The sequence below is a fragment of the Nomascus leucogenys genome, chromosome 12 (assembly GCF_006542625.1).
Source record: "Nomascus leucogenys isolate Asia chromosome 12, Asia_NLE_v1, whole genome shotgun sequence".
NCBI lineage: Eukaryota > Metazoa > Chordata > Mammalia > Primates > Hylobatidae > Nomascus > Nomascus leucogenys.
The window spans coordinates 99,659,711-99,683,787 of record NC_044392.1 but is presented as its reverse complement, the minus strand read 5'-3'; the positions used below and the strand labels follow the sequence as shown (position 1 = coordinate 99,683,787).

The 24,077-nt window shown below is 33.0% G+C and overlaps 1 protein-coding gene across 2 annotated transcripts in view; it reads right to left on the bottom strand.

Moving 5' to 3' along the window:
- The window catches only part of LRRIQ3 (leucine rich repeats and IQ motif containing 3), a 172,442-nt gene that overhangs the window by 138,344 nt on the left and 10,021 nt on the right, over positions 1-24,077 (bottom strand). For both annotated transcript variants that reach the window (XM_030825186.1, XM_003260200.2), the window contains exons 2-3: positions 18,753-19,001; positions 17,855-18,178 (exon numbers count right to left, since the gene is read on the bottom strand). In XM_030825186.1, coding sequence (XP_030681046.1) covers positions 17,855-18,178; positions 18,753-19,001 — 573 coding nt within the window. The remainder of the gene's footprint in view (positions 1-17,854; positions 18,179-18,752; positions 19,002-24,077) is intronic.

Below are 24,077 nucleotides of genomic sequence, written 5' to 3'. Positions count from 1 at the left end.
AATTTTTGAAAAAAAATTGATTACGTGCATTTTATCATTTATTCCTTTTACAAAGTATGCTTTTGATGTCAGGTCTAGGAACTCTGTCTAGTCCTAGATCCCCAAAAGTATTACTTTTCTAAAATTCTGTAACTTTACATCTTACACAACTGCTTGACCTATTTTGAGTTAATTTTTGTATAAAGTATGAAACTTAGACTGAGGGTTTTTGATGTTATTGGTGTTTTGGCTATAGATACCCAATTGCTCCAGGACCATTTATTGAAAAGACTTTTTTACTTCATCAAATTACATTTGTACCTTTGCCAAAATTCATTTGGACATATTGCATGAACCTATTTTTAGGTTTTATTTTCTGTTCTATTGATCTATGTGCCCATGTGTTATCAATACCACCAGTCTTGATTACGATAGCTACATGTGTCTAAAAATAAGGGAACTGATGCATCCCACTTTTTTCTTGTTTTTTTAAGTTCTTTTAGCAATTCTAGCTTGTTTATATTTCCATATAAAATTCAGTATAATCTTGACTACATCTACAATCTTATGGAATTTTGATAGGAATTGCATTGAAGCTGTAGATAAATTTCAGTAGAATTGAGGTCTTTATTTTTATTTTATTTTTTAAATCAGGGTTATGTAGTTTTCAGCACAGCAGTACTGCACATGTATTGTTAGATTTATATATTAAGTATTTCATTTCTTTGAATGATGATAAATTGTATTTCAAATTTTGACTTCCATGTGTTCATTGCTAGTATATAGAAATATAATTAAGTTTTGTATGTTTATCTGGCATACTGAGACAATGCTAACCTTACTTATTAGTTCTAATATATTCTTTGTAGATTCTTGAGGATTTTTTACATAGGTGATCATTTGATCTGCAAATAGAGTTGTATTTCCTTTTTTCCAATTTCTATTCCTTTTGTCTCCTTTTCCCACCTTGTCGTACTGGCTATTTTCTGGCACTATGTTGAAAAGAGAAGTGATGGTGGACATCCATGCTTTATTCCCAATAATGTGGGAAAAGTGTTCTTTCACCATTAAGCATAATGTTAGTTGTAGGTATTTTCTTGATGTTTTTCCTCAAGTTGAGGAAGTTGCCTTCTAAACATTTTTCTGAGAGTTTTTGTCACAAATAGATGTTGAAATTTGTCAAATGTTTTTTTCTGCATGAATTGGTATGACATCTCTTCTTTAGTCTTTTAATAAGGTGGATTGCGTTCATTGGTTTAGAATGTTGAACCATCCTTGAATCCCTATACTTGGTCCCACTTGGTCATAGTATATATTTTTATATACTGCTGAATTGTATTTGCTAATATTTTTAAAGATTTCTATGCTTATAATCTTAAGGAATATTGATCTGTGGTTTTCCTTTCTTGTGCTGTCTTTCATTTTGGTATCCAGATAATTTTAGCTTCATAATATAAATTAGGAGGTGTTCCTTTTTTATTTTTATTTTTTGGAATATATTGTACAGAATTGGTGTTACTTTTACATGTTCAGGATAATTCTCCAGTGAAGCAATCTAGGCTTGTATGTTTCTCTTTTGTGAATTTTAAAACTATGAAATCAATTTCCTTAGTAGTTATATAATTATTGAAATTATCTATTTCATGGTGGGTGAATTTTTGTAGTTTGTGTTTTTTTTCTGTAGAAGTGTTTCATTTCATCCAGACTGTCTAGTTTACGTGTGTAGAATATTTCGTATTATTATTCTGTTAACATTTGCAAGGCCTGTGATCTCCCTGGTTTCATGCATGACGTTGATAATTTGTTTCTCCCTTTTCCTTTGTCAGTCTTGACAGGTTTATCAATTTTATTCACTTTTTCAAAGAACCAGATGCTTGTTTTCCTAATTTTCTCAACTTCTTTGGTTTTTCAGTTTCACTAATATTCACTCTTTATCATTTTGTTCCTTCTGCTGGCTTTGGGTTAATTTTGCTCTTCTTTTTCTAGTTCTTGAGTGGGAAGCATAGATCATTGATATGATATTTTCCCTCTTTTCCAATTTAGTGCTATAAATTTTCCTCTAAGCATTGCCTTAGCTGTGTCCCACAACTCCTAATACTTTGTATTTTTATTTTTATTCAGTTAACCATTTCTTTACTTCTTTACACCATCCTCTTTTGGGCTAAGGACATGAATAGAGAATTCTGAAAAGAAGATATACAAATGGCCAACAAACATATGAAAAAAATGCTTAACATCACTAATTGTCAGGAAAACACAAATCAAAACCACAAGGTGATATCATCTTACTCCTGCAAGAATGGCCATAATAAAAAAATAATAATAATAGACGCTGGCATGGATGTGGTGAAAAGGGAACACTTTTACACTATTGGTGAAAATGTAAACTATTACAACCACTATGGAAAACAGTGTAGAGATTATTTAAATAACTAAAAGTAGATCTACCATTAGATCCAGCCATCCCACTCCTGGGTATCTACCCAGAGGAAAAGAAGTCATTATATAAAAAAGATACTTGCACTTGCACACAGATGTTTATAGCAGCACAATTTGGAATTGAAAAAATATGGAACCAGCCCAAATGCCCATCAATCAACGAGAGGATAAAGAAAATGTGGTATACATATACCATGGAATACGACTCAGCCATAAAAAGGAATGAAATAATGGCATTTGCAGCAACCTGGATGAAATTGGAGACCATTATTCTAAGTGAAGTAACTCAGGAATGGAAAACCAAATATCGTATGTTCTCACTCACAGTGGGAGCTAAGCTATGAGGACTCAACAGCATAAGAAGGTGATAGGTTCATAGGTGCAGCAAACCACCGTGGCACATGTTTAACTATGTAACAAACCTGCACATTCTGTACATGTACCCCGGAACTTAAAATAAAAATAAAAATTAAAAAATATGACACTCTAAACTTCCACATTTTTTTTAAAGAATGATACAATGGACTTTGGGGACTTGGGGAAAGGGGTGGTAGGGGTTGAAGGATAAAAGACTATACACTGGATATAGTGTACATTGCTCTGGTGATGGTAGCACCAAAATCTCAGAAATCACCACTAAAGAACTTATTCATGCAACCAAACACCACCTGTTCCACAAAAACCTATTGAAATGATAAAATACACTAAAAACCACTGAATTGTACAATGAAAAACATAAAATACAAAAACACACACACACGAAAGACTTCCTCCTTGACTAATGGATTTATTAGAAATGTGTAATAGTTTCCAAGTGTTTGGAGATTTTCCTCTTATCTTTCTGTCATCAGAGAGCACACCCTGTATGATTTAAATTCTATTAAATTTATTGATATTTGTTTTAGGGATAGTTGCTGATATTTGATTTAAGGATATAGTCTATATAGACTTTCATGTACACTTGAAAAGAATGTATATTTTGCTGTTGTTGGGTGGTGTTCTATAAATGTCAATCACATACTATTGGTTAATAGGATGCTCATACTTTCTATATATATCCTAATTTCATATCTAGTTCTGATTTCCTGTCTAGTTGATAGAGAGAAGTATTGACATCTCCAACTATATTTGTAGATTTGCCTATTTCTCATTTCAGTTTTCTGTCCATATATTTTGTTGCTTTATTGTTTAATGCATCCCCATTTAGAATGGCTATGCCTTATTAGTGGATTGAACCTTTTATCATGATATAACATCTCTCTCCACCTCTGATAATTCCCTTTGTGCTGAAATTTCCTTTATCAGATATTCATACAGCTACTCAATCCTACTTTTAATTAATTTTTGTATGATACATATTTTTCCATCATTTTATTTTCAATCTGCCTATAACATTCAATTTGAAATTAGTTTATTGTTAACAACACATAGCTGAATAATGTCTTGAAGCCCAATTTGCCAATCTCTTTCTTATAATTGGCATATTTAGACCATTTACTGTAAATTTGAATGTAGACAGGTTAATGCTTAAGACTACCATTTTATTTTTTGTTTTCTGTTAGATTCCTCTGTTTTTTTCTTTCATTGTTTTCTTCTCTTGATTTCCTATGGGTTATTTAAACATTTTTGGAATTACATTTAGATTTATCTATAGTGAGGTTTTCTCCCCCAGCTTTCCCAACATGTAATTAGTATACACAAAAAGCCTAAACATAATTAATGTGAGTGTGGACATATGTATTACTTGTGTTACTATGTCCACAATCAAGGTAATAAACATATGCATCACCTCTAAAAGTTCTTTTGGTTCTCTTGTGTCACTTTTATTTTCTTTTGTTTGTTTGTGGTAAGAACACTTAACATGAGATCTACCCACTTAATAAACTTTTAAGTTTACAATACATTATTGCAAGCTTTAGGCTCTATGTTGTACCACAATTTGCAGGAACTTCCTCATCTTGCATAACTGGGTATTTGTAAACCTTGAACAACACTTCCCATGGTGTCTTCTCTATCCCCGGTAAACATGATTTGATTATCTACTGCTGTAAATTTGACTATGTTAGATGCTTCACATAGGAGAAATCATCCAGTATTTGTCCTTCCATGACTGACCTGTTTCGCATTGCATAGTATCTTTCAGGTCCATCCATATTGTCACAAATGGTAGGATTTCCTTCTTTTTTTAAGGCTAAACAATATTCAATTGTGTATGTATAGTTTATTTCTGTTTTCATCTCTCCGTGAACATGCAGGCTGTTTCTGTCTCTTGGCCATTATGAATAATGTTACAATGAACATAGAATACTGTTCAAGATCCTGATTTTAATTGTTTCTTATATAGACCCAGAAGTAGAAATGCTGGATCTTATGATAGCTCTGTTTGAACTTTGTTGAGAAACCTCCATAATGTTTCCATAACAGCTGTACCATTTTACATTGCCACCAACAGTGTACAAAGGTTTCGATTTCTCCAACACTTTTTTTTTAAGAGACAGGGTCTTGCTCTGTCACCCAGGCTGGTGTGCCATTGGCACAATTGTAGCTCATTGCAGCCTTAAACTCCTGGACTCAAGCAATCCTCTCACCTTAGCCTCCCAAATAGCTGAGACTACAAGTGCACACCACCACACCTGGTTAATTTCTTAATTTTTTGTAGAGACAGGGTCTTGTTATGTTGTCCAGGTTAGTCTTGAACTCCTGGCCTCAAGTGATCCTTCTGCCTCAGCCTCCCAAAACACTGGAATTACGGCTGCTTTGTTGTGTTTTAATAATAGCCATCCTAGGAAGTATGCAATGGTATCTCCTCATTCTTTGATTTTCATTTCTCAGATGATTAGTAATGTTGAGTATCCTTTCATATATCTTTTCTATGTATTCTTTGGAGAAATGTCTATTCAAGTCTGTTAACCATTCCTTATTCGGGTTATTTTTTGTTTGTTTGTCTTTGCTATTAAGGTATAAGAGTTCCTTATATAATTTAGAAATTTACCCCTCATTAAATAAATGATTTGCCAATATCTTCTCCTAGTCTATAGGTTGCCATTTCACTCTGTTGTTTCCCTTGCTGTGTAGCAGCTTTTTAGTTTGATGTAGTCTTAATTGACTGTTTTTGCTTTTGTTGATTGTGTTTTTAGTGGGATATTGGAGAAACCATTGCCAAGACTGATGTCAAGAAGGTTTTCCCCTGTTTCCTTCTAGAAGTTTTATAGATTCAGATCTTACCTTTAAGATTTTAATTCTTTTTGAGTATAGTGTAAGACAAAGGTCCAATTTCATTCTTTTTGATGTGGATATCCAGTTTTCTCAACATCATCTATTGAAGAGAATATCTTTTCTCTGTTGTGTATTCTTGGCACCCTTGCTGAAAATTAGTTGAACATATATCCATGGGTTTATTTCTAGGTTCTGTATTCTGTTCTGTTGTTCTATACGTCTATTTGTATGCCAGTACTACACTGTTTTAATTACTATAGATTTGTAACGTATTTTGAAACCAGTAAGTGTGATGCCTCCAGCTTTATTTGGTTTTTGTTTGTTTGTTTTGCTTAAGATTGTTTTGGCTATTCAGGATCTTTTGTGATGCCATATTAATTTTAGGATTTTTTCCATTTCTGTAAAAAAATTACTTAGGTATTTTGATAGGAATCGATCAAATCTATACATTGCTTCGGGTGGGACAGACATTTTAACAATACTAATTTTTTAGTCCATCAACCTGGGATACCTTCCAATTTATTTATGTCTACTTTAGTTTTTCCATTAGCGTTTTATAGTTTTCAGGGTACAAGTTTTCACCTCCTTGGATAGGTTTATTCATACGTATTTTATTCTTTCTGGTGCTATTTTAAATGGGATTGCTTTCTTAATTTCCTTTTCAGATTTTTTATTACTAATGTATAAAAATGTAACTGAGTTATGTGTAACTTTACTAAATTCATTTATTAATTCTAACAGTATTCTTGTAGCATGTTTTAAGGTTTTCAACATATAAGACCATGACACCTGCAAGTAGAGATAATTTTACTTCTTCCGTCCTAACTTTCATGGCATTTATTTATTTGTTTAGTCCAGTTGCTTTGGCTTGGACTTCCAATACTATGTTGAATAGAGGCATCATTACCTTGTTCCATATCTTAGGAAAAAAAACTTAAAAGTTTTTCACTGTTGGGTATGATGTTAACTGTGGGCTTTTTATACATAGTCCTTACATTGCATTAAGGGAAACTCTTTCTATACATAATTGTTGAGAGCCTTTTTAATCATAAAAGGTGTTGAATTTTTGTCAAATGTTTTTCTGCATCTATGGAGATAATTGTGTGATTTTTATTATTCATTCTGTTAATGTGGTGCATCACATTGATTGATTTGCATAGGTTGAACCATCCATGGCTCCCAGAGATAAATCTCTCTCAGTCATAGTGTGTGATCCTTTCAATGTGTTGTTGGATTCAGTTTCTTAATACTTTGGTGAAAATTGCTGTATCCATGTTCATCACAGATATTGACCTCTAGTTTTCTTGTGTTGTTTTTGCCTGGCTTTCGTAGCAGTGTAATGCTGGATTTATAACATGAGTTTAGAAGTGTTTGCTCTTCTTTTTGGGGGGCAGAATTTAAAAATAATTGGTATTAATGCTTTAAAATTCATATATAAAACCATCTGACCCTGGGCTTTTCTCATTAGGGAGGAATTTGATTACACAATCAACCTCCTTATTTGTTATAGGTATGTTCAAGCATTCTATTTTTTCTTGATTTATTCTTGGGAGGTTGTTTCTGGGAATTTATTTATTTCTTCTAAGTTGTCCACTTTGTTGGAGTATGTTTTAAATGAGTCTCAAAATCTTTTTTATATCTCTGGCATTAATTGTAATGTCTCTTCTTTCATTTCTGATTTTATTTAAGTCTTCTTTTTTTCTGTGTTATTATTGCTGAGTTTGTCTATCTTGTTTGTCTTTTAAAAAAACCAACTGAATTTTGTTGAATTTCTTTGCTATTCTGTATTTCATTTATTTCTGCCCTGATCTTTATTTACTTCTGCCAATTTTAGGTTTAGTTTGTTAATTTTCTAGTTCCTTCAGGTGTACAGTTTGTTGAGATCGTTTTTTCTTTTTTAAAATAGATTTCACTACAAACTTCCCTTATCATACTGCTTTTACTTTATCCTGTAAGTTTTGGTAGGTTGTGTTTTCACAAATTTTAATAAGTTCATTTTCACTTGTATCAGTGTTTTATAATTTCTTTTTATTTCTCTTTTGAGTCAATAGTTGTTTAATTTCCTTGCATCTGTGAATTTTCCCAATTTCCTTTTGTTAATGATATCTAGTTTTATTCCATTGTGCTTAGAAAATATTCTTGGAATAAATTCAATCATTTTAAATTTCTTAATACCTGTATGTGACCATGTCATTTATTCTAAAGAAGGTTCTGTGTGCTTGAAAGGAATGTATATTATATTACTGCTGGATTCTGTGTACATGTCTGTTAGGTATATTTGGCCCCCAGTGTCATTCAAATCTGCTGTTCCCTATCAATTTACTTTCTGGATGATCTATCAATTGTTGAAAGTGGGGTATTGAAGTATTGTATTATTGTGTTTCTGTTTTCTCCTAATAACTGCTAATGTTGCTTCATATATTACATAATTTGATGTTGAGTGCAAATATATTTATATTTGTTATAGCTTTTTGTGGGATTAACCCTTTTATCATTATTTGATGACCTCCTTTGTCTTTTGTAAGTTTTTTAATTAAAGCCTGCTTTTTTAATAAATGTAGACACTCTTGGTATCCTTTGGTTATGATTAGCAAGAAATATGTTTTTCCATTTCTTTCCCTTCACCAATATGTGAGGATTTAAATCCAAGGAAAGTCTCTTGCAGACAGCATATAGTTGGGTCTCAGTTTTTTAAAAATCCATTCAGGCCGGGTACGGTGGCTCATGCCTGTAATCCCAGCACTTTGGGAGGCCGAGACAGGTGGATCACGAGGTCAAGAGATTGAGACCATGCTGGCCAACATGGTGAAACCCCGTCTCTACTAAAAATACAAAAAATTAGCCAGGCATGGTAGCAGGTGCCTACCGTTCCAGCTACTTCGGAGGCTGAGGCAGGAGAATGGCATGAACCCGGGAGGTGGAGCTTGCAGTGAGCCAAGATCGTGCCATTGCACTTCAGCCTGGGTGACAGAGCGAGATTCCGCCTCAAAAAAAAAAAAAAAATCCATTCAATCCCTCCTTATCTTTTAACTGGTGAGTTTAATCCATTTACACTTAAAATAATTATTAATAGTAAGGCTAATTATTACCATATTATTGTTTTCTGTTTTGTAGTTCTCTTGTTCTTCTTCTCTTGCAGTCTTTCTTTGTGGCTTGATAATTTTTATACTGCTATGCTTTGATGCTATTTTATCTTTTGTGTATCTATCATAGGTTTTTTCTTTGTTATCATGAGGTTTGTATCAAACCTCTTAATAAAGTCTATTTTAAGCTGGTATAAATTATTGTCAAACACATGTACATTTCTGCACTTTTACTATCCCCTCCCATATTTTGTCACTGATATCATACTTTTCATATTGTATATTCAGTAACAAATTTTGTTTAGACTTAATGTTTTGTTTCAATTCAAACAATAATAAAAAATAATTATAAAATAATTTTTGTTTCAATTCAAAAAACTTCCTTTAGCACTTCTTGTAAGGTAGGCCTAGTGGTGATGAACTCCTTCAATTTTTGTTTATCTGTAAATGTCTTTATCTCTCTTTTATTTTTTGAATAAGCATTTTGCTAGGCATAGTATTTTTGGTTGGCACATTTTGGGTTTTTTGTTGTTGTTGTTTATTTAGTATTCTGAATATACCATCTCATTTTCTTCCAGCCCACAACGTTTCGGATGTGTCTTGATGTAAATTTCTTTCATTTCTATCTATGTGCAGATTTCGGGCTTCCTAAGTATAGGTATCTGTTTCTTTCTCCAGATTTGTGAAGTGTTCAGTCATTATTTTATATACTTTCTTCCTTCTTTTCTCTCTGTCTGTCTCTCTTAACTTTGTAAGATATCCATAATGTGTTATATTGTTTTACTTGATGGTGTCTCATCAGTCCCATAGAGTTTCTTCACACTTTTTTTTTCTTTTCGTCTCTCTGACTGGACACTTTCAAATGACCTGTCTTTAATTTCACTAATTCTTTCTTCTGCTTGACTGAGTCTACTGTTGAAACTCTCTATTGAATTTTTCAGTTAATTCATTATAACACTGAACTCTATAATCCCCCTTCCCTCCTTCCTTCCTTCCTTCCTTCCTTCCTTCCTGTTTTTGACAGGAGTTTCACTCTTGTTGCCCAGGCTGCAGTGCAATGGTGTGATCTCAGCTCACTGTAACCTCTGTCTCCCAGGTTCAAGCAATTCTCCTGCCTCAGCCTCCCAAGTAGCTGGGATTACAGGCACCTGCCATCACGCCTGGCTAATTTTTTTTTTTTTTTTTGCATTTTTAGTAGAGACAGAGTTTTGCCATGTTAACCAGGCTGGTCTTGAACATCTGACCTCGGGTGATCCACCTGCCTCGGCCTTTGAAACTGCTGGGATTACAGGCATGAGCCACTGTGCCCAGCCTATAATTTCATTTTGGTTAATGTTTTCTATTTCTTGTTGGTTAATGGTTTCTATTTCTTTAACATCCCATTTTTTATGTATTGTTTTTCTAATTTCATTTAGTTATTTGTCAATGTTCTTTTGTAGTTCACTAAGATTCTTTAAGAATATTATTTTGAATTCTTTGTGAGGCAGTTTGCAGATTTCCATTTCTTTAGGTTTGGTTGCTAGAGAGAGCTTTATTACTTTAGTTTCCTTTGATGGTAGAATGCTTCCCTTATTCTTCATTGTCTTTATATACTTATGTTGGTGCTTGTGCATTTGAAGAAGCAGTTACATCTAAAACAATCTTCTCATCTTCATAGGCTGGCTTTAGGAATTAAAGGTCTTCACCAGTCAGTGCACCCTGGGATTCTGGGGCTCTGACTGGTGTCTATGGTTGGTGAAGCCTGCTGACCAGTGTCTACTGGCTCTAAAGTCAGATGAGGCCAATGGGGTCCAATGTCAGGTGAGGCCAGCTGGTCTGCTGGGGCCAAATGGAAGAAGATGTTGTTAGGTGAAGATGCTGACAGGTCTACAGTCAGTCAGGGCCAATGGTAGGGGCTATGGGGCTACTGCCAACATCTGTTTGCCCATCACTAAGAGCTCTGCCCTCCCCCTATTTTGTTGTTGTTGTTGTTCCTAGTTGTCCCTGATGATTTAGCTGTGCTAATTCTCCCATATTCTGACTGAGGCAAGATAGAAGTGCACTTCTCAGGCAACACCCTGAAATGCTGAGGAAAATTAACATTCATCTCAGACTCTCCTTCCCCCACTGGATAAATGGGAGGCCAAAAAGATCCTTCTCACTGTGATGCTCTGCTAGCTTGGGGAAAGGGTGACACAAGTAAAGTAAAATTGTTCCTTTTATCCTTTTAACATTCTTCCCCAGATTTTGCACTCTACTGGGTGCTGTAACCTCTCCCTCGGGTTCCGGAATTCTCACAAAGGCATTATTATCTATGAATAGTTACTAAATTGGTGCTTCTGAGGGAGGGCTAGAACTGGGAATCTCCTATTCTTCCATCTTGCTGACATCACACTCCTCTCTATATGTTGTTTTTGTCTATCTCTTCATACAGCTTTCTTAGTAGATGCTTTAACATACCACAGTCAACTAATGTCACAACCATCTAATGTCACCAATTTACCAGATCAGGTGAAGTATGGAAACCTTATCCCTCTTAACATCCCTTTACACTCCTGTTTATAATTCTTAAGTATACATTCTATATCTATTTAGAACAACCTGAGACAGTGTTATAATTTTTGCTTACACAGTATTTATAATACTCAAGAGAAAGAAAGTGTATTTCATTTACCCATATTTTTGCTTACCATGTTCTTTCTTCCTTCCTGATATTCCACAGCCTTCTTTTATCACTTTTCTTTCTACGTAGACAGCTTCTTTTAGCTATTATTTTAGGGGAGGTACGCTAGTAATAGATTCTCTTAGTTTTCCTCTATCTGAGTATATATTAATTCCTTCTTCATTCCTGAGGAATATTTTCATTGCCATAGAATTATGGTTTGATAGTGTTATTTTCTTTCTGAGCTTGAAAAATATTTTGCAACTTGCTTATATTATTTATGGTTTTTGGTGCAAAATTTTCTGTCATTCTCATTGTTTTTCACCTATAGGTAAAGTGTTCTTTCTTCTTTGTTTTCCACATTTTTTTCCTGTCTTCAGTTTTAAGAAGTTTAATTAACATATTTTTTGGCATTGGATTTCTTTGGGCTGATTTGGGGTTTTCTCAGCTTCTTAAATCTGCAGATTTATGTCTATTGCAACATTTGGGAAGTTTTTAGCCATTATTTCTTAATCAAGCACCTTTTCAGTGCTGCACTCTGTTTTCTCTTGAGACTCCGATGACATGAAAGTTATATCTTTTATTATAATTCCATGGACACCTGAAGCTATGTTCATTTTTCAGTATTTTTTTTCTGTTGTTTATATTGTAGGTGTTATAGCTCCTGTGTGGTCTTAATTGGCACAGCTTCAGGGGTAGCCTTGTTATCACCCAGCAGTGGTAAATGTCTTGATCTCCATTAGTTCTCCTCCGACATCACCTCAGCAGGGAGGGGCAGGAATGTTGTACTACAATGGGTTAGTAAGGGCTTATAACTGGCCAACAGAAATGAAATCCCTGTTCCTTACTTGGCCTCCTTTGACATCACCCTACAGGGTGTTGGGTTGCTTGAGTCTCAAAAAGGTAGAGGTCTAAACTCCCCACCCAGACTTTGCTGCACGGGCGAATGTGAGACCACAGATTTTTCTGTACTTTGACTGCAGTAGAGTGGTTATTTTCTAAAAGTTATCAGTCTTGCTAGGTTGATCCTTTCCTGTTCATTTAGATAGAGACAGCAAGCTTCTGTTACTTTTTTAATATGTATTTTTTTGTTTGCACCCTTTGTCCCTTCTGTGTTGCTGGCTTTGTCAGCTTCAGGTTTTGGATATATGAAGGTGTAGGGGGTTCTTTCAGCTGCTAAGTATTATGCAATTATGCAGTCTGGCACTGGGGAAATGACTGGCCTAGCCTCCCAGCCTACGTCTTTCTCCTGTGCTGGATGCTTCCTGCCCTCAAACATTGGACTCCAAGTTCTTCAGTTTTGAGACTCAGACTGGCTCTCCTTGCTCCTCAAGCTTGCAGACAGCCTATTGTGGGACCTTGTGATCACGTAAGTTAATACTTAATAAACTCCTCTTTATCTATCTATCCTGTAAGTTCTGTCCCTCTGGGGAACTGTGACTAATGAAGAAGAAGAAAAACAAATCAGCAAAATGAAGAACTTACCACTGTGTCATTCCTTGGGTTTCAATTGTTCTATCCAGTCTGCCTCTTCTCTTTACCTTTTTAGTCTCTTGATGTTTGTTTTGTGTACAATTTTTAAGATATTAATATGCTTATTACATATAATATCTTAAGGAATTATATGTTTTACATTATATGTTTTAAGGAACATGTATTTTAATGTTTTAGGGAATTAATATGTTTATTACAGATCATATAATTTAATTATGTAATACACAGTAATTACTACTATATAATGTCCAGGATATTTAATTGTACTTAGCTAGAGGAATATCTACTCTATCTTCTTAGAAATGGAAGCCCTATGTGCTTATTTTTCCACACATAATTTGTTGACATAAAAATGTTATGTTTTCCTTCCACTATAATATTTTCTATCGATTTATTCTTATATTTATCAAAGTATTTATGGTATATGTTTTTGCATAATACTATTGTGCACATTAATGGTCAGAACTAAAATATTATTGTGGCTGTTACTTTTTATATCAATGAAAGAGTTCCTATCTATGCCATTTCATGCTTTATATACTGAATTCTACATTGTTTGAAACTAATGTTAAGTATTTGCTTTGTTCTACTTAGTATATATTTGCTTAGCATTTTATGTTGATCTGTTCACCATTACTTTGGTTTTTGGAATCAATCTTGCCAATAAACAACTTTACTTTGGTTTTTACATTCATTTATAATACACTTGCAATTTACCTACATTTACATTCAGGTCACATCCATAAATGTAAACATGTAATTTTCATAAGCCATAATCTTACTTTTGACACTTTTATGGTTTTTTTCATATAGACTGTTTAACTGTATATTCTTTTTTATCTTTTGTATTTTTTGAAAGCAAAAACATGTTAAATTTTACAAAAATTATTTAATCTATATTACTCTATTGAGTGAATTATAAATTTACTTTTAAATAGTTTTTGGTAATTATACATACAATTTTTATATCTTGTTTGACATTTACATTAAAAGAACAAATGGATGCTAAATGCTCAAGCTAAAAATCTCTACCTTAAAATATCAACCTTGTACTGCATTATCAATTTGTTTTTCTCTGTATGACAGAAATATTAGCTGCCTTACAAGAATCTTTCTTCTTTTTTATTAATAGAATATTGGTTTTGTTTAGGAAGTAAATGTGTCCACTTAAAAATACTCATCAAACCAGATTCCATTCTATCTAGTGGTAGTCAGGTGAGGCAGTTCCAGTGGTAGAAGTCTATCAAGTAAGACATTTGCAGGAGCTATTATTTCCTAATATAAAATGAACAGACTTCACTGGCATGTGATTTTTGTTCTCACCAATCCCTTTTTTCTGCCCTAAGCACATTCTTGGATGTGAAAAAGTTCATTGCCTGTGAGAGGTAGGGGGACTGTCCACTTGCTAAAGGTGGCAGAGCAGGAAGCTAGAATAAACTTGGTCCTTCATGATTTCCTTGAGCAACTACAAGGAAGGACTTCCTGTATCCTAACTTTCTGTAACATGATGAAAATAAAATCCTTGTTTAGATGGATTTCTATTACATATAAACAAAATGCAATACTGGCTGATAGCACTGGTTTCTTGCCCAGATCACTCTGATCTTTAAAAAGTTACACATATACAACAATCAAAATATAAATATATATCCTACTATGATATGATTTTAGATAACTAAGCACTTCACATTGGTAAAGTTACTTTGATTTCATATAGCAAAGAAGAACCCATGGTTCCTCGTTTTTTTCTGACTCAAAAAATAAAGGTTAGAAATCATTTTATGTCACAATTAAGGATAAAATCCTTCTGGATATTTTTGTTGTGTTATAAGGCACAAGCTTTAATTACACTACTAGATTTGTCTCTTTTCAAATGAGCATATGCTTCTTTAATTTCTACATTCAAGCTCTCCTTGAATGTAGAATACCAATTATATAAAATAATTGTGTGAACTCTTACAAGACTCATTATTTTTCTGTTTTCATAATATTCTTATACTCATTAATAAGTGCAATGTTCTAAAACATATATTTCAAACATTACTAAATAATTATCTCCATAGGTTCACATTTATTCCTTCTCAAGAGTTATTTTTGTTGCTGTAAATTAAATAAAATACAAAACATTTCAATGATCAAAGAATAATCAAAAAAACCTTGCTTAGTGGAAGTAATGAACACAAACTTATAGGTAGACTCAAAAATTGTTATTCAAACAGATGTCTTTAAATCTTCACAACTCATAAAAATCAAGTCAGCATTTGGTATGCCTATATCTAAGTCTTACTCCATTTGTGTTGCTGTCCATTCATACTTCTTCACAATGATTTTCTCCAATTATTTCCTCATTTATGACATTTTCAGTCTCTTTCTCTTTCTAATCAAAATTCATTTATCCTCAGTTTATAAATATGGTAACTTATATATTTGGTAAGTTAAAGTGAGGTAAGTACCACTTCACTTTAATAAATCTTTCATAAATTCTATTTCCTATAGTTAAAGTTTTATTTTTTTTTCTGTCCAAAATATTCTCAGTAAAGGTTCTATACTTGGCAATTATATATAACCCATTGCAATTTCATGTCCAACAACTGCAAGCTATTGAAATTCCGAAGATGCAACATCCTCTTTACCATCAAAAATTCTTCCAATATGCTTTTTTTTCTTTTCTATTTAACTTTTTTTTCTCTTACCTGCTGAGATCAATTATCCTTTATTTTCATTGGTTACACTGCTTTCTACCCACAAAATGAGACAGTGCCCCAAGGTTGTGTCCTCAGTTTTCAGCCTTTATTGATCCCTGTATTTACCTGAGAGAACTAGGCTTTAACTATGACCCCAAGCAAATACTCCTGAATTTATACTCAAGTCCAGAACACTATTTCTGAATTTTTGTTTTTCATTTCCAATGTCTAGTTAATATTTCTTCTTTAATATCCTGCCTCAAATAAGTATGACCAAACTTATCTTTTTACCAAAAGTCTTTAAGTGCTGCCATTTCTGTTAAATAAGTACTTTTCTGTCCCAGTTATCCAGCTTCAAAATAGTAGAGGAGTATTTCCACACTTATTCTTCTCCTCTTTCCACATGCAGTGTGAAAAGTACACTCAAATCTCTGCACTGTCTGTCATTTGTGATGCAATGTTGACTGTAGACTTGTTGAAATCCTAGCTCATGACTTATTTTCTGCCCAATATTGGGTAAGTTCCTAAACCTCACTATGCTTCATTTTCTCCTGTAAAATAAGACTAACACTTTTCCACATCCAAGGAAACAATGAGGAATAAATATTTTTCAAAGAGGCCTTCCCCATCCACCCTAGCTAATGTAGCCCAAATCTCTACCCCTTTCAGTCTGTGTTAATGCCTTACTTTCTTTTCTTTAGCAGTTAACACTAGCTGACATTTTATGGTTGTTTTGTTTTATTTTTGTTTCCAGATTTGTCTATTCTCCATGCCTTTCCCTTGGACTTAATGAGGACAAGAATTTTGTCAGTATTATTTACCACTAAATCTCCAAGTCCTAGACAGTCCTTTTCATATATTAGGTACTCAGTATATACTTGGTGAAAGAATGAAGAAATAAAATGTATAAAGCACCTACCACAATGGCATTCACTGAATATGTGTCTGTCCTCTACACTGTGTTCTTTCTTCTTTATTACTGGTATCTGCCTATATCAATCCTAATCACATCATTTTGAACCTACAGTAATTGATCCCCTTGCCCTCATTTGGCTTCTATCCTCCATTAATCTGCTAGCAAAATGGTGGGTTGATCACCTTTTAAAAACCTTGTCAATACCATTTATTCATAGAGCACTTACTATGAGGTACCTACCCTAATTTTCCTACTCAAATAATTTCAATTAATCTTCATTATATTCATCAAGTCTAAGCTCTTTAGTAGGTCATCCAAGTTCTTTCTCAATGCCCACTGCCCAACTTTCCATTACTTCCTTAAATGAATCTCAGTCACTTTGATTATCCTTAAAAGGGTCATGCATGTTGCCACCTTTGATTATGCCATACTACACAACTGAAGTACCTAAGTGAAATTCTTTATTTAGGGCCCAGGTTAAGATATCAGACTTAAATACTACCTTGTTTTTTATATTTTTAACTATTAGTACAAAATTATTACCAAAATCCTAAATTTTTAAAACTATTACAAAATCACTAATATATCCCTAATTTAAAAAATTATATGCAGTAATAAAATTCTTCCAAGTTTGTAATTTTCAGTTTTTCCATGCATAATCACTGTTTAATGTTTATATATTCTTTTAGATATACTCACTGTTCAAAATGATGTTCTATTCTTCCTCAAAATTTCTACACACATATATGTGACTTCACATATCTTTAGAACATATTATAAACATTTCCTGCAACTTACATTGTTACTATATATTGTACCTAATTTAACCCCCTCTTTTGAACTCTTAAATGATTTGTTCTAATACTCATTCACATGTTATAAAGAATGTTTCCTTATGTTTTTGTAAATCCACTTAAGTAGTCTGTATCCATTAACTAGGTATCAACTTTTCACAATCACTTCTTCTAACAATTTATAAATCAACAGATAATGATGGTTTTATCTTGTTAAATAACCAAATTAATTGTGTAAGAATTAAATATTTTATCTTCTAATAATAATCTAAGTTGTCCTTTAATGCTCTCAAAAAACATTAAGTATTTCCCAATGGAGTCTTTCATATACCAAATCCTGAAAAAATTAGAGATTTACTTTCAATTTAAAAAACAAAAATTTGTTTCTCTACAATTTGATCATTTCAGGCTTTTTTTATGTAGTTGGCATACAAACTTTTATAAAATTTCAGATAGAAAGACATTAAAATATATTCACTGGTTTATATTATTTTATATAAATGATGCAAAAATATTAAAAAGTTTATATAATTTAGATCTAGAACTCAGAAGCTAAAATTCTCCTTTTATACATTTAATTAAAATGAAACCGTAAAGAAGCCAATTACCTTTCTCAAAGCTGGGCAGAAATTAAAGAAAAGTCGATGGTTACATGCTTTGAATCTTTCAGGAAGATGCCAGTTCTGAATTATTTCTTCATCAGAAATCACATGATGATCCAGTGCTTTGAGAGGCCATATACTGTTAACAAGAACATGTCTATATCCTCTTTTAAGGCTTACTGGACAATCAAACATAGTGAGGGCAATGAGGGTTGGACAGGCAGATAATACACATATATTCTTTAACTTTGCAAACCCATTGTCATGAAGATAGAGGAGTTTTAGGTTCTTCAATCCATTCCAAAATTTGGTATTTGGTAGACTCTTTATCTGAAATATTATTAAAAATATTTTAAATTCCAAAATTACTTTTTTTGAATAGCACAGAAAATGGTAAAATATTACACATATAAAATTCAATATTCCCCAAATAGCAAGTTTCTAATTAATAAGCAAACAGAGTATTTATAATTATCCAGTGATGGCCAGTTGAAAACCATAATACACTAGGCATCTGAGATAATTTATTATTATTAGCATAGTAAAATACATAACCATACTTTTTTGTTCAATGAAAATTTCTTTGTAATAGGTTGACTCTTTAAACTTTTCTAAAATACTTTCCTTTCCTAAGGAAAATTAAGGAATCATGAGGCATTCTTAATCCAGGCTATAGATTTAAGAAGTGAAACATACCAGATTACACATTATTTATGTATTTTCATTTACATCAAAGTGTCTGTATTTATATACATCTTACATGCCTTTAATTTATTGTTAAATTTTTGTTTATATTTTAGACAAAAGACCATCTTGAAAAAATACTGTGGATAGGTAACATAAGTACTTATTATAAAATTGAAATTTCATTTATATGCAAATATCTGAAATGGCTATTGCTTACCTGATTTCCATGGAGATCAAGTTTGATTAATTTTATACAACTTTGAAGTGGATGAATATCTGTAATAAAATTGTTTGAGAAGATGCATACTCTAAGAGAGATGCAAGACTGCAAATTTTCCATAGACTTTAAATGAAGGCCATTGAACTTTACAAAAACAAAATCTTTTTCATCTTCTCTTATGTTTTCATTATAGTGACTCCATTCTTCATGACTGGTTAACTCTTCTGTGATTGTTCCATGAAACATCTAGGAAAGATAAGAAAGTGCTTTGATTTTTTTTCCACTTTCAAAAATTTACCTGAAAACAAACAAAATTTTGCCAAGAGATAGTGCAAGTAGAAAGTGTTATTAAAGTTAAAATTTTAAAAAACTAATTCTTATAGAACTTTCTATCCCAAAATAACTTAAATATCTAACATTTCAATAACAGCTAATCAGAATGTTATCACTGCCCTCACCAGTGAACGAACTAATTAGCAAGAGGAAGACAAACTTCCATTTTCATAGAATATTTAAAAAATTCAGTGAAGAAACTGAGATAAAATCATCCCTTCTAGGCAACTAACAACAAACAAATGAAACCATACTTTATATAATTCGTATGATAATTTTTGTTACAATATATTGTTAAAGAAATACACTGAATAACAAACAAGTCAGGAGGGTGATAATCTTTGTGAAAGAGGCTGAACAATGCAGCCAGATAAAATTAAGGTGCTATAAAGGCCTTCAGATGTTATCAACAATATTCGTGTCTTAAAGAGAAAATTTGTTGTCACAATATTTACATTCAATTCAATTAGGAAATTAGGCTCAGAATTCTAATAGCTTTAAATTTTGCCTACTTAAATTTATCTAAAATGTTTGGATAAATGGTTTTTAATATAATTTTATACAGTATTTCTCATATATGTGAATTTTCACTTATTAAGAGTAATTTCAGCTTTCATAAAAGGTAGTCAGTGATAGGTGAGAAGAGAATGTATGAGCTCAAGTGGTCTATTTGGAAGTATGTTTTAAGATCAACAACATTCCCCAATGGAAGAATTGATTTCTACAATGTGCAGATAAACTAAATAAGTGTGATTCAGATGAGAATAAATGTGAAAATCCAGATACACTCTTGTACTCTTTCAAGACACTGGTTACTTTATATATCATAACCAAGGCCTAAAACTAGAATCCTCCAGCTCTAAGTGTCAATGAATTAATTAGAAGGCAGATTCATGGGCCCCATCTCGTATGTACTGTATCAGAATTTCTGGGCTAAGGGTATAGGAATAATGTTAACAGGTGATCGACGAACACCTTACGAAAGATTAGCCTCAACTACAAGTAAACCATTCTTAAAAATATAGAGTCGGATATGGAATAGACAGATATAAATAAACCTTTACAAATCAAACTCATGAAGCTCTATTGGTGCTGGGATGTAGGATAATATCCACATTGCATCCATCATTTGGACTTCCAAAATAGAAAAGATATAAGCCTTTCCTCATTTAAAGAAAGCTTAAATTTAAGGTTCCTCCAAGTCTTTAGAAAAATAACTCATTTTTTAAAGTACTGAATAACACTCCATCGCATGGATGAAGTATGATTTGGTTTATTTATCCATTCACCTACTGAAAATGTCTTGGCTGCTTTCAACTTTACACAATTATGAATAAAAGTGCTATAAAAATTTATGTGCAGGTTTTTGTGTGGATATGTTTTCAACTTACTTGGATAAATACCAAGGAGTTCGTTTGCTGAATCATATATTTCATTTTGTAAAAAACTGCTACTGTCTTCCAATGCGGTTGTACCATTTGGACTCCCGCCAGCAATGAATGAGAGATTTTATTGCTCCACAACCTCACCAGTATATAATGTTGTCCATGTTTTGATTTTGATCATTTTAATAGGTGAATAATGGTATCTCATTGTTTTAATTTGCAATTCCCTAATGATATATGATGTTGAGCGTCTTCCATATGCTTATTAGCCACATGTATATCTTCCTTGGTGAGGTATCTGTTCAGATCTTTTGTCCATTATATTTTGATTGTGGTATTGTGTTATTGTTGAGTTTGAGTTCTTTGTATTATTTCAGATACCAATCCTTTGTCACATATGTGTTTTCCAAAGATTTTTTTTCCCATTCTGTGGCTTGCCTTTTCATTTTCTTAATTTTCATTTCTTTTTTAGCTCACAAATGCATAAAAAGTCCTTGAAAGGGCCGGGCGCGGTGGCTCATGCCTGTAATCCCAGCACTTTGGGAGGCTGAGGCGGGCGGATCACCAGATCAGGAGATCAAGACCATCCTGGCTAACATGGTGAAACCCTGTCTCTACTAAAAATACAAAAAATTAGCCGGGCGTGGTGGCGGACACCTGTGGTCCCAGCTACTCGCGTGGCTGAGGCAGGAGAATGGCGTGAACCCGGGAGGTGGAGCTTGCAGTGAGCGGAGATCGCGCCACTGCCCTACAGCCTGGGCAACAGAGCAAGACTCCGTTTGAAAAAAAAAAAAAAAGTCCTTGAAAAACCAACACCCATCAACATGGAACCTCAGAGATCTCATTTCTTCACATAATGCTAAAGGTGGCTTTATACTGTTAATCATGGCATTAGTACACAAATTATATATATGTACACAAAATTATATATATAATTATATTTAATATATAGGTATATAAATATATATATATTTTATTTCAAAGGATTTATTTCTCACATTGATTATTCCATCTCTAACAGTCTATTTTGAAATTTCTTTATGAAGATATTATCTTCTTCCTGGCATTTATTTTCAGGGATTCTCAACAGTGCTATTAATCAAATATAGTTAGTAATGTCTATAGATTCATCCACCAGGAATAATTGTTTATTTTAAACCTTCTGCATTAATGCTATCTATATGTCATTTGAACATGCCAATGAACTACTAATGGTTATTATTCCAAAGTGGAGTTTTTTCTATTTTCCTTACTGATCTCAGATATACTAGATAATTTTCCAAAATGAGAGGTTCTACACTTATGTGAGATATTCAAATTTTAGCTATTAGTTGACTAACTTTGTTAGTAGCTTTGTGACATTAACAAATACTGTTGTAATGAACCTGATAAAATAACATTGTCCCCTCCCACCAAAATTCTTAAATATGTTCAAATATTTTTCTACATAAAATTTGTAATATATAATAAGGGAATTGGTTTGATTGGCACTCTTGCCTCACTTGAAAACTTCTTGTAAATAAGACATAGAGTTTGAGGAAGAAATGAAATATTGGTTCACACAAATCCAAATTTGGGATAATGCTCACGATATTACTTAATTCAATGCCTTTTTTTTTCCATTTTGTACAACAGTCTACTTCTCAGTTTCAATCAAAAAGATGTCTATTAGAAAAAAATTGTAAGAATTAAGTACTAGTGTAATTAAGGATATATTAAATTCAAATTTGAGATCTTTTTGATACTACTTAATGCAATGTCTTTTCCCCCATTTTGTTCAACTGCCTACTTTTTAGCTTTAATCAATGACTATTATAAGCAAAAAAAAAAAATCACTAATCATCAGGGAAATGTAAATTAAAACCTTACTCCTGCAAGAATGGGCATAATTAAAAAGTCAAAAAACAATAGATGCTGTCATGGATGTGGTGAAAAGGGAATATTGCTGGTGGGAATGTAAACTAGTATAACCACTATGGAAAACAGTATAGAAATTCCTTAAGGAACTAAAGGTAGAACTACCATTTGATCCAGCAATCCCACTACTGGGTATCTATCCAAAGGAGAAGAATTCATTATATAAAAAAGACACATGCACATACATGTTTATAGCAGCACAACTCACAATTGCAAAGATATGGAACAAACCTAAGTACCTATCAATCAATTAGTGGATTAAAAAAATGTGAGAGATATATATAGATATATATATGTTTTTATACACACACACACACACACACACACAACCATGGAATACCACTCAGCCACAAAAAGGAACAAAACAATGTCTTCTGCAGCAACTTGGATGGAGCCCAGAAGGCTATTATTCAAAGTGAAGTAACTCATGAATGGAAAACCAAATTCATAAGTTCTCACATGTAAGTGTGAGCTAAGCTGAGAGGATGCAAAGGCCTAAGAATGATATAATGTACTTTCAGGACTCAAGGGTGAAGGTTGGGAGGGTCACGAGGTATAGAAGACTACATACTGGGTACAGTGTACACTGCTGGGGTGACAGGTACACTTAAATCTCAGAAATCATCACTAAAGAACCTATCCATGTAACAAAATAGCACCTGTACCCCAACAACTATTGAAATAAAAATTAAAAAACAACAAAAAATGTCAAAAAATAACAGACGCTGGTGAAGTTGTGGAGAAAAACGAATGCTTATACATTGTTGGTGGGAGTGTAAATTAGTTCAACCATTGTGGAAGACAATGTGGCAATTTCCCAAAGACCTAAAAACAGAAATAACATTTGACCCAGCAATCCCATTACTGGGTATATACCTAAAGCAATAAAAATTGTTCTATTATAAAGAGACATGCATACGTATGTTCACTGCACCACTATTCACAATAGCAAAGACATGGAATCAACATAAATGCCCATAAATGGTAGACCAGATAAAGAAAATGTGGTACATTTACACTGTGGAATACTATACAACCATAAAAAGAATGAGATCATGTCCTTTACAGGAACACGGATGAAGCTGGAGGACATTATCCTTAGCAAAAAAAATGCAGGGATAGAAAACGGAATACTGCATTTTCCCCCTTATATGTGGAAGCTAAATGATGAAAACACATGGACACATAAATGGGAATAACACACTGGGGCCTACTGGAGGGAGGAGAGTGGGAGGAGGGAGAGGATTAAGAAAAATAACTAATGGGCACTAGGCTTAACACCTGGGTGACTAAATCAATTGTACAACAAACTACCCTGAAACAAGTTTACCCATGTAACAAACCTGTACATCTATCCCTGAACTTAAAGCAAACATTTAACAAGTCCAAACTATTAAGAATCCTGGCTTCTTAGTTAATGAAATGTGCTAACCTGCTATCGTAGGATGTCACACTTCTCTCTCAGTGTAACCTTCTTTGGCAAATTATTGTCTAGTCATTATTTAGACTCTGATTCCATCCCCACATCCCCAATTTAGTGATTACATATTTATATATGTTATTATTTAATGGCCCTGTTTTCCACTAAATTATATGTACCCTGTGAACAGAAAACTTGTTTTCTGGTTAGGTAGTTTTTCAAATTTTTGCATAGGCCCTCAACTAGAACTGAGTCAGGTTTCAATAA